Source organism: Talpa europaea (genome assembly GCF_964194135.1).
Source record: "Talpa europaea genome assembly, chromosome: 4".
NCBI classification, from domain to species: Eukaryota; Metazoa; Chordata; class Mammalia; order Eulipotyphla; family Talpidae; genus Talpa; species Talpa europaea.
Window position 1 is genome coordinate 33,444,663 of NC_140070.1, and position 18,131 is coordinate 33,462,793.

General features: G+C 42.4%; 1 protein-coding gene across 1 annotated transcript in view; it reads right to left on the bottom strand.

Moving 5' to 3' along the window:
• Nucleotides 1–2,154: 2,154 nt before the first annotated feature.
• The window catches only part of PLEKHA2 (pleckstrin homology domain containing A2), a gene marked incomplete at both ends in the record, with an annotated part of 47,506 nt that continues 31,529 nt past the window's right edge, over nucleotides 2,155–18,131 (bottom strand). Inside the window, 7 exon segments of the mRNA XM_084231862.1 lie at nucleotides 2,155–2,517; nucleotides 2,928–3,005; nucleotides 11,815–11,878; nucleotides 15,612–15,682; nucleotides 16,067–16,135; nucleotides 16,439–16,585; nucleotides 17,172–17,312. Of these exon segments, the coding sequence (XP_084087988.1) occupies nucleotides 2,155–2,517; nucleotides 2,928–3,005; nucleotides 11,815–11,878; nucleotides 15,612–15,682; nucleotides 16,067–16,135; nucleotides 16,439–16,585; nucleotides 17,172–17,312 (933 nt within the window).

Consider the following 18,131-nt stretch of genomic DNA (forward strand, 5'->3'; position numbering starts at 1 on the left):
ATGGCTTCTTGAAATCAAGCTATGGAAAGTGTGTTGTAACCTCAATGATTCCTAAATAAATAATTCCCTAAACAAGGATTTCTGAAGATAAAGGTATATAAGGGTCAGCAGAAAATAGAGACAAATCCAGGAGTAGGAGTCCTTTTTTATACCAGGATGACTAGGCCAAACTTTTTTTTTTTTTTTTGAAGCTTTTTAAAATTTATTTTTGCATACAAGAGCTGGGGTATAGGTCAGAGGTACTGGGGGTGAGGGAGTGAGAGGATTCACCAGAGACACAGTGGGGAGCAGAACAGGCAGGCAGATTTACTGAAACACACTGCTAAGGGGAGCAGTGGGCAAGACAGGAGAGGTCTACTGCTCTATATGTGGGTTAGCTCCCTATGTGGGGATTGAACTCAAGCTGAGACTTAACCCTAAGACCACCAGGGAGGCCCCTAGGCCAAACTTTAAGTGAAGGGTCACTCCGACACATTGCAGTCAAGAAAGGTTCTGAATGGGACACAGACTTCAATAAAACTACTGCCTCAACGAAACATAAGATTTCTCTCAAGCTATTAAGGATTTTCTGGTTACACATTTTATTGCCTCAGCATTAGATTTAGCAATAAGGAGGGGAAGGAACAAGGGTAAAAATGCTTCTTAGTCTTTTCCTCTAGTCATTAATTTTTTAATTTTTTTTTTAAATTTTAAAAATGAGCTAAATAAGTTCTGTCTCCCTTTAGGAAATCATGGTAAGTTCCTGGTTAGTTCACCACATAAATTGAATAGACAAATTCTCCCAGAATTATTCACATTTCCCCTGGAAATAGTATCTTCTTATCAAATGGAAGAAAGTACACTCTAGAATTTATGTGGGAAATGCAATATCTTCTATATATACTTTTACCTGGGAAATCGTGAGCCAGCAATGCGTAGTCTCAAAATCAATGTTTCTATTCAGATTTTTCTACTTTATTAGAAATATAAATATTTCTCAAGGTTTTCTTTACATTCCTTCGCATTTTTTCATTGTTAAATACATAGAACCTCATCAGATTACAGGTTTGATCATGCAAGTAACAAGGCTTCATTCAGAGGGCAACACAAAGAAGAGGAAAGAAGCAAGTCTGCCAGGGCATATAATATGTAACCCTTAAAATCAGACTAATATTGGCCCATTAAAAAGAGCTGTGCAGAGAAGATTGAATATAACATATTAAAACAGACATTTTCTTTAATCTGGAAAATGTGAATCAAAAGAGCTTAGCTGAATTAACTCTAATGCATCTCTCTCCTACTTTTAAGTACACCCAAAACTCAAAAATAAGAGATCTGATCTGTCACACATGTGAATTATGCCTTGATCAACTCTCCATACACTCCAATTAACAACATACCAAAGAAAATGTCTGTTCTGTGCTCAACAGTCATCACATCAAACACTGATAAACCCTTCCTTGGGGCCAGACATAGAAAAGGGGTGGGCTGGTCTGTCACTCACATCAATAGTATGGGGGATCAAAGAACATGTAGAAGGGAACAGATTCCCAAAAACTGACTGAGGCACTGGGGTTGAATCATCACTATCTTACAAGAAGTCCCTATTTCTTCCCTATGGAAGTCCTCTAGGGAAATGTGCCCTGGTAGACTTTCTGAGAGCCTCTCTCCAGGGCCCAGATTTTAGCACCTCCCCTCTGAATAAATACCAGGCAAGCTGGCGCCTGAGACTGACTCCACTCTTGCCTTCTTTAGCAGGATCAGTCCCCACCCCTCCTTCACAGTCAAATTCCAGCCAATAAACAAGAACAGGATAAAACCAGATGACTGGCCTATGATTCTGTGACTGGCCTGAAAAAGAAGAATCTAAAACAAGGACAAGGAATTAAAATTTGGGTAGGGATGAAATTGGACTTCCAACCTCCTCCCACCAGGAAGACCTGGGAATAGTTCAACAGGAAGCAATCAGCTTTCCACTGAACATGCCTACTGATCTACCTTAGTGATTGTCCCAAATTAAATATGCCACTTTGATATTTAAAATATAAAAAGCTAGCTTGATGAACCCCTTCCACAGAGCAGCTACAGAATGAGTGCCATAAAGGCCTGACTGTCCAGCTGGTAGAGAACTGTCTCCTGGCCACCACCCCCTCCCTCCCAAACATTATATGTCCTTCACACATCAGACGTCCGAATGTTCTCATCATCCAGGTTGAAGATAAATGGTTTCTCCTTGGGGTGCTGAGGCTCTGATCTGTGCCTTATCCGAGAGCTGGATAGCACCCCAGCAGTGTTGCTCTCTCCAAGTCGAGGTGTGAACAAAGAGTCCTCAGGAGTCTCTTCAGCTGGAAGCATCTTTTCCCCAGCCGGTGGGACAGGTGTCCAGGGTTGCCAGGAGGAGACCACAGAGGGGGCTTTGCAGAGGGCTTTTTTCTCTTCCACAGGTGGCCGCCCTCTGTACAAGATGGACTGGGTGCCCCCAGAGAGACTGGAGCTTCCGGAGCGAGTCAAAGAAATGGATCTAGAGAAGGATATTTCCTACAAGAAGAAAAAAACAAAGGATAGTAAGGGCTTTCCCAACAATCCCAGAGCCCCAGGAAGAGATGCCACTCAGGAACACCACCTCATGTCCAGACACACTTGTGTATAGAAATCAAATACATCCCACAGAATTCACTCGACACATCCAGGTCTGCCTAGCACAGAGACACCTAGGACACATCAGAAACCCTATTTCTCTATCCAGTCCAACCTCACCTACTCTAATAACCCAAAGTAAATAACAATTTGTAGCCAAGTCAGTAGAAAGAGAAAAACAAATAAGACTGCCTGGAATTTAGCTCCTGGCAGGGACCAGGCTATTGCCTATATCATCAAATAAAACCTGCCCACTCAAAAAGAATTAATATCCAAGTAACAGTCGCTGGAACAGAAAGGAAGTGACTTACTCTGGGGTGGCACTTGAGGGCCTGTACAGCTGCCCCGATCTCCTTAATCCAGCTGTGCATGTCTTCTGGGCTGTCCGCCTGCAAAACACCACAGCACTTACAGAGAAATTGTTGGCACTATGGTTTCAGCTTCCAAGTCTCTGACTCAATTTGAAGTTCATAAAATCATGCCATTAGAGCTGAAAGGAATCTCAGACATCATCTAGTGCAAAGGCTTTCAGGCTTTTGAGGATATTTTTTTCCTCCAAAATTTTATTTCACACCAAGATATAAACCAAGTCAAAGCGCTCCACAGTTTGCTCTGCAGGGGAGAAGAGGTCATGAGGAAGGGAGAGTGAAGGCACATCCACTGCTGAAGCATTTCACCCCCTAAGGAACACACTCATGACCTGCTCCAGCCTCCACTGTCACAGGGAGCCAAGCTCCACAACCATGGTTGGCCTTGATGCCAGTTGCTCTCACTCCCTTTCCATCTTTCTGCTACAGCAATATGAACCAGACAATCCCATTTCAATTCCAGTCCCATAAAGCCAAATCCTCTACACATCTCCCTGGATATGGATTATCTCCAGACAGGACTTCTCTCAAAGCACAAGCTACTCAAGTCTGCTTGACTCCATCCAAGCTTAACCATGAACACTGCTGAGCCATTTGAAAGTATTTCCAATTATAAATCAGAGACATGCGGCAGGGGAGGAGGTGGGAGAGGGAGGGAGGGAGGGAGGAGCACAGGGGACTGAGGTGATGGTGCACGGGTGCAATTGGGGAAGGAAATTCTATGGGGACTACACCTGAGCGGGTGGGGAAGCAAATATTGTTTAAAAATGAACAATGATGTAAAAAAATAAATATTAAAAAAGCATTTTCAGAAATAGTAACTTTATCTCTATGATTAGGAAGACTAGTTCACAAATAGGTAATAATTTGTGACTGCCTTGTTATTTTTGAGAAATTAGACATGAAATCCCATAAAAAAGTCCTCATAAGTTAAGATACAGTTATAAATGAACAAGGATGTAAAAATACTGCTAGTTCAACAAAATATATTTTAAAAATTAAAAAATAAAAAATAAATAAAAGTATTTCCCCCACAATACCTACCAACACCACAAGGGAGCAGCAGAGGCTCTGCAAAGAAAGGAAGAACTGAGGCCCATACACCACAGCACTCTCAGAATGCTCAGTGTTTTCCATCTTTACAGGCGGTGAGTTCAAGTGAACTTAGCAAATATTTACTGAGGTCCTAGAGTGTTACACAGGGCATCAGGGTCTGCACACAGAGGGAACCAGGACTGAATCCTCACGCTCCAGAAATTTGTATTTGTTAGCTTCTCAGCCCCCATGCACCTTCCCCTACTATCACACCCAAAATCACAAGCATACATTTGTGTCTCTGCATATATATCTATCTAGATATATATATATCATACTCCTCACTTTCTCCATCCCCAAAATGATTCTTTCTCTTTGCTTTATAACAAGATAAACACAACCAGTTTTGCTTTTTTTTTTTTTTTTTTAATTCTCAACCTTGCATCCCTACTCTTTTCTGTCACCCCAAAGAAACCCTGCATGGTTAGATGTGTGTAGGAAACACATGCAAGGAAAATGGTTTCACATTCCATTGGTGTGCCAGGTCAGAAAATGCCCGATCTCACACCACAGCTGTAAGTACATCTCTCTCCCTGGGCTTTTTCCAGTTACCTGACGACCTGGTGGTTTCCCAAGAAAAAGACAAATCCATCCCTAGTCCAATAAGACAACCAGACATCTAAGAAAAACACAGAAGAAAAAAAAAGCCATCTAGAGGTATTTTACTAGCGTCAAGGCTAGCTTGTTCCACAAGCAAAGCTACTGGGAGAATTCAATGAGCTCTTGTTTGGGGAAAGCAGTTTGAATAGTTCTCTGCTATACAGAAAGTGCTTCCTAAGTATTAATTGCTGTTATTGTGGCTGCCTTTATTATATGATATGTGTATGATATGAGGGACACAGATGAAGCCTTCAATCTCACAATCAATATTGTAAATATGGGGCCTCCCTGGTGGCGCAAGGGTTTGATAAGACACAACCTATGAAGCTATCTGCAGCCATTGCAGCACAAGTTCGATCCACGGCCAGGAAGCCACATGGCGCAGCAGACCTCTCCTGTCTCGCCCGCTGCTCCCCTCAGCAGTGTACTTCAGTCTACCTGTTCTGTTCCCCACTCTGTCTCTGGTGAATCCTCTCACCTATGGCCTGTACCCCAATTCTTGTATGCATAAATAAATAAATCTTTTAAAAAATATTGTAAATATGTTTACTATCTTCTCCCTGAGACTTTTTTCTTTCCTTATACTACAACTAGGTAATTCCTACCTACACAATCAAATTGTCAGAATCAAATAAGGTGCCACATTGGGGGGGGTGTTTTTAATTTGAATGATATGGAGACAATTAAATTATCTATTAGTTTAAAAGCATTTCTTAGAGATTTTCTTTCTAGGGAGACAGAAGATGCTGTGGTAAGGGAAAATGTGAGAAGGTAGAAGAATAGATGGGATGGTAGCTGAGGGAGAGATGAATGATTCGCACAACACAAAGGAGATCAGGATTTTCATTAAACAGACTGCAATAAAGCAATAATTAGCTTCCAGGTGTTAAGATAGTTCTACTTTTTCACACTTGTGCTAATCCTTACCCTGTAAGTCACAGGAGACCTATTTGATGTGGAGACTTGGAGACTTTACCAACAAACTCTCACCCCTTCTCTAGAAACCGCCACACAAGCCCAGGTGTCTTCACCCTAGCATATGCCTAGCAAGAAGTCACTGGATCAGAGAAAACTACGAATCCACCTGATGTAACACCTGGGGACTCAAGCACAAGAATCAAAATCCTCTAAAACATGTTAAGATCATTTCTGGTTAAGATCATTTCCTCTAGTAGAAACAATTCTGCTATTTACATCTTTGTGCGTAAAACTTTTCTCACACTTAGGATTATACAACTCCCAGGGAATTACTAAAGACTACATACTCTGCTAAGGCTCCTGTTACATGTGGCCAGAAAGTATTTCTCACACATATATATAGATATATCTATCTTTATATATATATATATATATATATATATGGCATGCTAAAATTAAATATAATTTTAAAAACTTTGCTAACATAATAAGCAAATGTTTCTTAAAACATTTAGTAATTAAAAGAGATAAAGGTTGCTTGCTGATTATATATCTTCCTTAATTCTCTAATTTCCTTTAAGGACATTTTTCAGTGAGATAATCTGGGTAGTTAACCCAGTAATGAAGATAATAATAATATCAGGAAACATTATTTTAATGTTTAATAAATGTTATTTTAAAATATTATTCAAATAGAAAAATAGATAGTATACTTATCCTATATGAGATGAAATAGAGTACTACTTTATTGAAATCACAATTACAGTTTCTTTGGGTGTTTTAAGAACTGGGATCCAATGGCAATAAAAATTCAGTGAAACCTCAAAAATTGTATGCAAAAAATTATAGTGTATGTATATATCTATCTTTTAAGGAACGCCTGTGCTTAACTTTCACCAAAAACTCAAAACTATCTTAAAACCACATTACATTCATGAACCAGAGGGGAAAAGAGAGTTGATATCTGGCCTCCCACACACTAAGAGACTAAAAAGTACTTAAAACTCAGTAGAACAAAAAAGGGCAGTGCCAAGCTCATACCTTCATCTCTTCCTAGTGTGTTCAACTGTGTGCATTTTTTTCTAGTGATTGGTACAAAAGAAAAAGTAGGATTTCTGTCATTGAGAGAAGTTTTTGAGATGAGAAGAACAAAAGGTATCAAAATAAGTCACTCTAGTCTGTGGTTTTGTTATAGTCCAAGAGCAATTTTTTTTAACATCATTTTTCATTTTTGCACAATGTATGCATTTTCATCTTGGTTATATTCCCCATACAATTTCCACCCCCCTTATTTTGACCCTAATCCCTCTTCCCCTCCTCCAGCCCTCCCCCATAGTGTGTCTTTGGTTTACAGTTGCTTGTTGATTTTGATTTTGATTTTATTATAATTAGTCTTTTTCCTGGTCCCTTATTTAGGTTTTCTAAATTCCTGCTGAGTTGAGACTATCCGGTATTTTTCTTTTTCTTTCTGATTTATTTTGCTGAGCATGATCCCTTCTAGCAATTCCACTCCTAGTATTTACCCAAAGGACACAGAATCATTAATTCAAAAGGGCACCTGCACCCCTATGTTTACAGCAGCACTATTTACAATAGCTAAGCTATGGAAACAACCCAAATGCCCAAAAATAGATGACTGGATCAAGAAGATGTGGTACATAGTCCAAGAGCTTTTATTGAGTATCTACTATGAGCCCAGCATTATAACCTCTGGTTATTTCCATTGTAGCTAACCAAAATGTTTAGGCAGCACTGATGCCTGCCCTTCCCAACAGCTGATCACCCCTGCCCCTTCCCAAGAAGCAAACCCTTCTTTAAACACAGTCCTGGCCCCTATGATTGAATAGATTGTATACTACATAGTTCTAAATGATATTATTCACCTTGTAGTCTAAATCACAAGAGTCAGTATCCAAAGAGCTCTCAACCATCATTCTGCAATTCACTTGTGATTCCTCTTATTGTTACTCTTATCCAGCCATAGACCCCTAGTCCTGACAGATGGGTTTATGTGAAGTTACCAAAACCAGTCTGCACTACATTTCTCCTTTCAAATAAGCATTTTTTTCTCTTGATAAGCTTTATAATATCTGACCCTCTATGACTGGAAAATGGGGAAATGGAGAACCCAACTACCAAAGAGTGAAATCTCATTTTGAACCTTTGCCCAGAATTGAGAACCTTCTCCCTGCTGATGAACTTGCTGACATTACACGCTTAAGGACCATATTATTGCCAGATCCTGGCTCTCTGTCACTGTGATCCATCTACCAAGATATCCAGTTTCACCAAGGTGGTCTTCCCCCGTTCAGAGTTAGCCTCTCCTGGTTGTCTGTGGCCACACCCTCTACATCATGGATTCTGCCCAAGGCTGCTTTAAAACAATATGAGCAAGTCTTGCTCTGACATCTGGTGCCTCTTAGTCAGTTCCATAATTCATTAGGTTTATAATCTCCCACAAATAACTAACCATCAGATACTGTCTCCTCATGTGTAAAATGGAGACAACCTCAGAGACTGCTGATGAGCTCAACACTGTTAATTATAAGGTGTTACTAATAGAAAAGACTATTACAGTGTGATAAATCAGGCTACAAATTATATATAAAAGGTAAATGTTATACAGAACATAAATAAGCAATACTTAAGAACAAATGACTGACAAATTGTTAGTCAAACTCACTTAGATCTATGGCAGACTCTTTCTCAAAAATGAATGAAATGAGCCTTCTATGTGAAGGAAAATTATGGAAGTTTTTTTTTCACAAAATTTTCAACTTTTAAGGCAAATATAGAATTTCAAAAAACTTATATTCATCTCTATGCTCTGGGTAGTTTTTCATACTTAAAAACTCTGTTGATGATACTGGTAGTGAAACTAAAAGGTGTGATTTTTTGATTTTATGAAATAAAATGTGACGTCACTTGGAAAACTGGCATACTTTCTAAAATGACCAATGCATGCTGTTACAAAAACATGCACGGGCAAACGAACAAATGGACAATAGCAAATGAATTCTAATGTAAGAGTATGAAAGTTTATTGATAGTGGCTTCTGATTCTACATTCACCCAAATATTAAGAAACTACCATTTGTCAAGTTTGGGTTTGGAAGCAGATAAAAAATATCCACAATTATATGAAGAAATATTAAAATATGAACGATTTTTTCCAAATCTGTATCTGTGCAAGGTCAGATTTCTATCAGATCCTTCAATCCAAACAACCACAGGTAGGATCCCGCTATGAGAACCCCAGTGTCTTCTATTAAACTAATCATTAAAGAGATAGGCAAAAACATAAAAATGGTGCTACTCTTATTGCTTTATTTTAGAAATCTTGTTATTTTTCATAAAATATTACTGTATTAACATAAATAAGTTCATAGTCGCTCTTTTAAAATGAATTCATGCATATGTTTAATGATTTAATCCAGCTTCTTCTCTTTCCATTCTCTTTGACTTTGGTACTATAAATGGATTTGTCTGCTTGCTCATTTATTTATTCAGGGTGGTGTAATGTTCTTTTATTCCAGAACTATGGGAGCAGAAAGCAAAAGAGGGCAAAAGCTATGGTAAATGTACACATATTCATGCAGACAATGCCATGTCTTTTGAATATTTTTGTTGTTGGGCTTTGAAATTCCAAGAACACTAGCTCCAGTCCAAAGCTCTATCCTTAACTCTTAACCAACATAATCATTCACTTGACAAGTATTTGCCGAGTAGCACCAATACATCAGCACTACAAATCTGATGGCCTTCACGTTAAGTCCCCTGGAATGTTCCACAGACACTGTAAACGAGGAGCCACCAATGCTAAGCTTGTCTTTCATGGAAGACCAGCCTTTCTTCCATGTTCACATCACAGCGATTTCTCACTTAGCCACTCTGAATGAGGCCTAAACCAAATATCTGGCCATAATCCTGCCTCTCCTTTTCTCCCTTCACCCACATCCAATCAATTCTTAAGTCCCAGAAAGCACTCTATCTTTGATAGTTTTTAAATTTTCCACTTTTTCCTATCCCTCATCATTCAAGCTTCCTTTACCACTCACCAGCCTTCAAACTGGTCTCTTTCATGCCTATCTTCTCCCTCCCTGTGGGCTCTCTGCTGCACCAGGCACTCCAGTCACTGATAGCATCCATGAGAGGCGCTGGGTTGAGCCTATCATCTCCACTTCACAGATAAGGAAAACCAAGCTCAGTTAGATCGCTTGCCTAAGGGATATTTTTAGAAGGCAGATCTGACTGGGTCATGCCCTCATTTAAACTGTAAGGGTCTTAACCTTCAGGACAAAAAACATGCTCTTTAAGAAGGCATGTAAGGTCACGGATCAGCCTCCCTTGTGATCCGGTTTCTTTTTCTCTCTAGGCAGTTGGTATAGCGCTGTTCCCTCTGCTTGAGCCACTCCTGACTGAGGCTAGATGTGACTGCCTTCAGGGCACCTCCCTTGACTCCCTGAGACTGGGGAGGTGCCCTGCTTGTGAGTTCCCATGGCAATCACTACTCACTCTTAGGGTAGCACTTATCATACTGTTATTTTGTTTTAGCTTGTTTTTCCTCTCCCCCCTTCAATGAGGTGGTTTCACACTAGCAATGTATCTCAGTTCTTTTGACATATTCTGCATTCCATGCTGAGATCATCTGAGATCCTAAATGCTTTTTTAAGTTTGCATATATTGAGGTTTATGCATGTGCTACATATTTCTATTTTTGTGCATCTGCCAATATACTGTGACAGAATACTTTTATTGCCCTAAAAACCCCTGCGTTCATCTATCCAACAGTCCCTCCCCTACCCCATCATCCTGTTTTAACTGCCTATTTACTTGACTTGATCTCGCCCTCTCAAGTCAGGGCAGTGTACCCAAGATGAGGCAAAATACCCCTCACTCTAAGGATACTCCACAAATATCTACTAAATGCAAAAAACTGGTAACTCTTTTGTGGCACTTACAGTTTTAACATTGTTCTGAATTAACAGTGGGGCCTGCTCTAAGGCCCCCATAGCCCTTCCCACAGCTACTAACACCCTCTCTTCCCATATGCACATGCTTGTCTGAATGAGCAGACTGCTCGAGCATCTGCTGGGCTCAGGCAGGAGGACCAGCTCAGAGAGACTGAGGACAACACGAAGCTGCTGCTCAGGAAATAGGGGAAGAGATGACCCCTGTGGAAGGGAGAGCGTTTAGTGAGGAACGACACTTGGAACAAAGAAGAAAGAGCTTGGGACCTCCCTGGTGGTGCAAGGAGTTAAGACTCAACCCATGAAGCTATCCGCAGCCACTGCAGCACTAGTTCAATCCCCAGCCAGGGAGGTGACCCACATGGCGCAGCAGACCTCTCCTGTCTCACCCACTGCTCCCCTCAGCAGTGTATTTCATTACATCTGCCTCTGTCTGATTCCCCACTCTGTCTCTGGTGAAATCCTCTCACCCCCACACCTCTGGCCTGTACTCCAGTTCTTGTACGCATAAATAAATAAATCTTTTTAAAAATTACAAAGAAGAGTACTGGATACCCTGAAAAGATTTGGTTGGGGAGCCCCATATTTAAACCAACTCACTGCTTGGCAGTTTCAGTGTTAGAAATGCTGTATTATCAGGCCACTGGTGGATCAAGGCACACTCTGCGGATGGCTAAGCGGGCTGGGGCAGGGACTTGGCCCCAAAAGTCTAGGCGCTGCTTGAATATCTGCCTTTTTAGCTGCTATGATTTTAGGAGCTGGGAGAATTCCAATGCTGTGGGTGGAAGGGAAAAGCTTCTGATAGTTGAAGCATCACAGCCAAAACAATGGCGTCCTCTGTGCAGCTGGGCTTTGCACCTGGTGCCTGCACAGGGCCCTCTGTGCTTTTGTCCTTCCGTACACACTGATGTCCACACACAGAGGGGGCTTATAAATACCCACCAAAGGAGAAGTGAAACCAGTGACCAGTTCTCCTTTTCTCTGCTTAGTTGGCATACAGCAGCTGAGAGCAGCTGGTACAAACTCACATTCCCCAATACAGTAGCTCAACCTACTCTTATTATTTTATGGTTGGGAAGCTTCTGGCAAACATCCTGTTTAGAATAAAATAGGACTATCAGAGCTAAATTTACCCCTAGAAACTTCAAACAAAAATTAAAGAGAAAGGAAAGGAAAGTTCAAGGCCAATGAGCACATCACTCATAGATATGGAAGAAATGTCAGTCTTCTCAGAGGGAATATTTTTACCTGCACATAGAAGGTCCTGGAGCTTGTTATTATTTCAAACAGGTTGTCCCTCATTAAGAGATCACTAGACAGAGAAAGAGAAATAAAGTTAGCAGGTGCACAAACTGAGGACTTTCTTTGCACTAAGTCAAAGCACCAGTGCCCTCTACCATGAAAATGGGGTTCCCAGATCTTGCCTCCCTCAACCCCTCCCTCAAAAAACATGACAGGAGTTTCCTCTAGTTTTACTTCCTAGAGGATCTTAGAAGGTTTCACCATCCCAGTGGACATCCCCCACCAACACACACCAGCTGTAACAAGATAAAGCTCCTTTCCCTCTAAAGTCTCCTGTTCCATACCCACCACACTCCACACAACCTACAGTTGTGTGATTCTAGTGGCTATGATGTGTGAAGTGCTCTGTGCAGAGAACTTTTGTGTCTTTTTTTATGATCAAGTAGATGAAAATGTTACTGATTATATATGCAGAGAGGGAGACAACTACAACTAGTTTCTGATGTACAACATAATGATTGGATATTAGTATACGTCACAAAATGACCAGCATAAGACTAGTTAACATCCATCACTGCATATGGTTATAATACTTTTTCTTGTGATGAAAAAGTAAAAATCTCTCTTCTAGATTTTCAAATATGCAATAGAGTATTATTAACTACAGCCCCCATGCTGTGCATTGTATCCCTAGAATTTATTTATCGTATAATGGGAAGTTTGCACCTTTACTCGTTTTGCCCACCCCCACCCTTGACAACTGTCAGGCTGTTCTTTTGAGTACATTTTTGTGTGTTGTTTCATCCAATCTTCATAATAATCCAATAAAGCAATTAGGACTTTCTCCACTTTACAGATGAGGAAACCCTGGCTCAGAGAGGTTCTGTGACTTATCCATGGCATTGAAGTTAGTAAAGGGCAGAAATAGAATCCATAGCTCTTCCTAAGTCTGATGCTTTTAATTAAGCCACTACTGTCTACTTCTCTTAAAGAGGCCAACTCCTTGGCCTCCCTGGTGGTGCAAGAGGTTGAGCGTAGCACTGTGAGGCTGTCCACAGCCTGCAGCGCAAGTTCGATCCCTGGCTGGGTAGCTACCCATATGGCACAGCAGACCTCTCCTGACTCGCCCACTGCTCTCCTCAGCAGTGTACTTTGGTCTATCTGCCTGTTCTGTTCCCTGCTCTGTCTCTAGTGGATCCTCTCACCTCTTACACCTCTGGCCTACACCCTAGTTCCTGTATGCATAAATAAATAAATCTTTAAAAAAAAAAAAAAGCCAACTGCTCATTTTCAAAGCCTTGCTCCACCCAAGCAGCTTCACTCAATTCCTGTTTTGAACCTTACTATAGTGAGGATATAGGATATTGAAGGAAAAAAACAATAAGGGTAGACTACTTTAATATGCTTGGAATTGGATATGAGATTTAGAAGATCCCAACTTCTTCAAGGAAGGGAATGAGAAGTAGCTGACGCTAAGTGTTAAACCTCAAATCCATCAAAATTGCTGAGTGTTGAATCCCTGCTGTGTACCCAGTCATTGTGGGGAATATATAAGGAATAAAAAAAAAACCATAACTCCTCCCCAATAAAAGACTATAAAAATGCAGAACTATAAAGGCAGATGTTGGGCCATGAGTATATATATATATATATATATATATATATATATATATCCCCAAGGGTAGACCAGTTGCAAGAAAGGACTGGTCACAGGCAGGTATGGCTTCATGAATGAGGATATGGGTGGAAATGGCTGATGTCTGGACAGTGGCATGGACACCCAGGCAGGAGACTAAAGAACAACATGGATGGGTGGACCTGCAGCCAAATCCTACTCCAGGTAGGGATAATTCATTTTAGGAACATTTTTAAAACTATGTAAAATGGAGATAAGAAGACCTCCTCTGTGGGGCTACTCACCAGAAAGATCCAAGCTCAGGTCTGTATGGCATCTGGTGAGATGCATGTCATACAGTGGTGGCCTTACTACACATTTCACTATTAAAATGACTTTCTGAGTTTCTAAGTAGAGACTCTTCTTTCTGGCTAAAATGCTTCAACCTTTCATACTGTTTAGGTACATATACTATAGTACGACCAGACAGTCAACCAAGGAGGGGAAAGCAAGACAGGGAGGAAATCCCCACCCTTTCACATCCACTCTCAGGCGACATGCTTCCTTTCAACTCAACAAATGTCCGTTGACTAACCAGCTGCCCTAAACCACTTGCCTAGGTTTGGGAGAGGCCACAGAGCCTCTCCTTGGAGTCTGCTGAGCCTTGAGGACTTCCTTCCCTAATGACCTTTAACTCCCTTCACTCTTTACTCAGAGCTCACTCTCACTTGGACAGTTGGAGATATGAGCAAAGTGCAAAGCACTCTTAGGATGGAATCTTATCTGAGTTTGCTGAGCTGCCCCCACATGCACAGGTAGTTTTACATCTATCTGTACAGGCCTTCCTAACCCCTTTGGGGTCAGGAACCATCCCCAAAGATCCAGTCATGCCCAACCTTTCCTTCTCCCATTGTGGACTCACACTTTGGAACTTCCATCTCTAGCTACTTTTACAAATTATAAATGGTCACTGGGAATGTTTCTAACCTTCTGCACTCTCCAACTGCCAATTTCATGGCTCAGTCAGTCCCCTTTCAGTCCCTGCTTCCCTGGGTCATACAGCATTTTGTTTCCGTGCAAGACTTCCCACACCTTCACGTGAGAGTAGTCTACCCACAGCTAACATGATGATGCTGGCTATTCCTGCCCCTTCCATGGGATGGAGACACACACAGTCCCTAAAATCTGCAGATTGAGGGCCTTCCTGGTGGCACACTGGTTAAAGTCTCAATGCCATCAAGCTATCACCAGCCACTGTGGCAGGAGTTCGATCCCCAGCCAGAGAGCTAACCCATATGGCGCAGCAGACCTCTCCTGTCTGTCCGCTGCCCCCCTCAGCAGTGTATTTCGTAGATGTGCCTGTTCTGTTTCCCACTCTGTCTCTGGTGAATCCTCTCACCCCCCACACCTCTGGCCTACTCCCCAGTTCTTGTATGCATAAATAAATCTTTAAATTAAAAAAAAAAAGACTGCAGACTGAGGGCCAAAATGAGGACACCCTGGGGGTTTCTAAAGTTTAGTTCTAGATGTATCTATACTTGGTGTTGATATGGGGAAGCCCTTGCCTAGGGCTCCCAATGTCACCCAGTCACTCACTTTGGCACTTGGAGGGCAACCATACAGAAAGAGGAACAATACTTGTTCTTCCTACCCATGGGAATAACAGAGTTACTATGACTCACCCTTGAGTTAATGGGACATCAGGGACTTTGTCAAAAGGAGAAAAGAAAACTCAGGGAAGAGGTACTGGCTTGAACAGTGATCAGAACAGTGACAGAAGTGCTAAAAAGCTAGTGAATCTGAGGCATCTAGGGGAGGGGAGGGTGGGGTGAAGAGATGGGGAGGGGGAGAAAGAAAAAAAAATTGAGTGACTTAAAAGCACAGTCCTCAATGCGCATCAGTCCTCCCAGGAAAGTAGCTCAGCACAACTCTCTAAATTGCTTTCTTTTTCTCCATCAGAAAACTGTTAGAAAGACTCATCTTTTGAGGAGCTACCGTGAGGAAATGAGGTAACAGAAAAGGAATAATTTTCCCAGTGTGATCTCCTAGCTGCGTCAGTGTGGATGTGGTGACTCAGACCCATTCCTTGGAAGAAGACTCTTGAACAGAGTCTCAGAAGGGTAGTAAATGAAGACTTGAGAGGGCAAATGGGTGGGTTGATCAGAAAAGAATAGGCAGAAACAATTACCCAGATTTGACCAGACACTCATGGGTTTTGAGAACATCCTTAAGTAATATAGTACGCAGTGGCTCTCGGTCCTGTTGGGATAAATGAAAAGTCAGGTAAATAAGGCTCTCCATATAATGCCACATCCCAAACAGCTGACCAGGGCTCCTCTCATCAGAGATGGTTGACTAATGCCAGGTTGCAAACAAGGCAAGGTCTCAAAATAATCAAGAGAGAGGACAAAAAATCTAAGAAAATGCTCTATGGCTCTGAGCACAGAGCAGCTCACCGCGGAGCAGGAGGGATGATGTTTGGGCCAGTTTAACACCACCATGAAGATGTGCACACAGGATGGAAGTGTAAGACAGGGCACCTCTGAATCTGTGTGCGCTCATGTATGCATCTCAGTATGTCCTCGTGAGCCTCTTTCTGCTATAACCCGCCCCCCACAGAAGGGCCCCAGAGCTACTACAAACCTGCTCACACTTGAAGTAGCAGATGGTATAGTCATCAAGTGCAAAGAATCGACGTTTCCAGCTCTTCCGCTAAAATAAAATTAAAGGGCCGGACATCAGGAAGAGGACTCAGCGTTCCGAATGGAGGGTGTTCTAGGTGTAAGATTCCTGGGGACCAAGGTCCGTGGAAGCTATTCCCCCTACATTCAGCTGGAGGCAAAGATCTCTTCCGATCAGGGGCAATGCCTCAAAGGATTGAATGTCTCTACCAAGTTGTACCAGTTTAGCAGATGCCTCAGCTGGGAAGTCCAAGTTCCTCCTCCCAGCCTGCTCTCCCCCTGCTATGGCCCAGAAGTCACCAGAACTTGCTCCAGCCCCAGTGTTGACACTCACCACATTCCCTTGCTTCACACAGTACCCGCTTTTAATAAGGGGGGGGCCGGTAGGAACACGGCAGCCTGTCGTGGGGATGTAACTCTGAGACCTTCGGAGAATGGCGTGGGATCCTGACTCACTTCCTTCCTGCCCATCCCCTCCATTCTGCGAGGAAACAGAATCAGGATTAGCATCTTCCTGCTCCGAATGCAGCCCCCCCAACCCCCGCTGCCCCCCACCACCACCTGTGGCCCACTATGTCAGTCAAAGAAGAAATAAATGAGAAAACATTTACTTTGCTCCCAGCAGGCACTGAACATGCTTTCACAGAACAAGACTCGGGGAGGTTGAGCAGACCCAGGAGAAAGGGAAGGACAGAAAATTCAAACCAGAAGAGGGGCTTCAGGTCTCAATTGCCTTCCTCAGCCCCTCTTCCCATGGGGTTAACAGTACCAGTCCTCTATGTGTGGAGCAGAACTTAGTTGCTCTTTTCTTTTTCTCCATCAGAAAATAGTTAGATAGACTCGTCTTCTCAGGAGCCACAGTGAGAGAGGCCACACAGCTTCTAGATGCAGTGGCCTCAATTTCTGCATTGCCATAATGCACATCCTCCTGTCTGTATTTTTTTTTGAGTACCCCTTCAGCCCTGGTTCCCTTACACCCACTCACTCTTTTCTCAGTACAACCTCCATGCACACCCCAGTGCACATGGACACCACCCTGCCCCCCACAGCAGCCCAGGCCCTGGCACCTGGTTAATGGGCGTGTGCACCACCACCCCACCAATGATCTCTGTCTTGTAGGCCACCTGAGGCTTCTTCTCTAGGGCTGGGGGAGCTGTTAGGCTTTTGAGAACTTCAGTAGGCAGGGGCAGGCTCCCCACTTTAGGAACCTGGAAAGAATAAGAGTCTGGTCAACAAGAAACAAAAGACTTAGGAAAATAGCAATACAAAAGAGTATGGAGGAAGGGTGAGAAACTCTAAGTTTCCCAATCATAGCCATCCCTGGCCTCCCCAGCTCTTCTACCCACCCATACCCAAAGATGAGGTGATACCTGCAACCTTACCACCCCCCTCACATACACGCACACATTTCACAAGTGTACTGAGCATCTACTATGAGCCAGACCTTCCCTGGCTAGAGAATAAAACAGCAAACTGCAGGGACATGAGTCCTGCCCTCCCATTTGCCATGTGTACATGCTAGTGTGGAGACTGATGAAAACTACACAGCAAAACAACCGGGATAATTACAAGTCATTATGAGTTCTACAAAGAAAATAAATGGGAGCTGAGATAGAGAGCAACAGGGGCTCCTGTACAAAGCTAGGGTTTGTGGAGCTGGCTCTTAGAGTCCAACTCCGAGTAACTTAGTCACTCCATGTTCCCAGGTTCCACATTCACAGACTCATCCAGCCAACATCTGCTGTGGGTTGAATCCATAGATGAAGAAGCTTGGTTAAGAAAAAACCCATATAATTGGACCATGCAGTTCAAACTTGTGCCATTCAAGGGTCAACCATACTTGAAAAAGAGTGGGGGGGGGGTCTCCAGAGAAGATGTCAAAACAGAAACCCAGGGGATGAAAGAAAGCATGCAAAGGTATTGGGCAGGGAGAACCTACACATTTGATATTGGTACAGAATTACGGTGTGAGAGCTTTGGAGCCTTGGGATATAACTCCTGATCCTGTGACTAATTGAATGACTTCA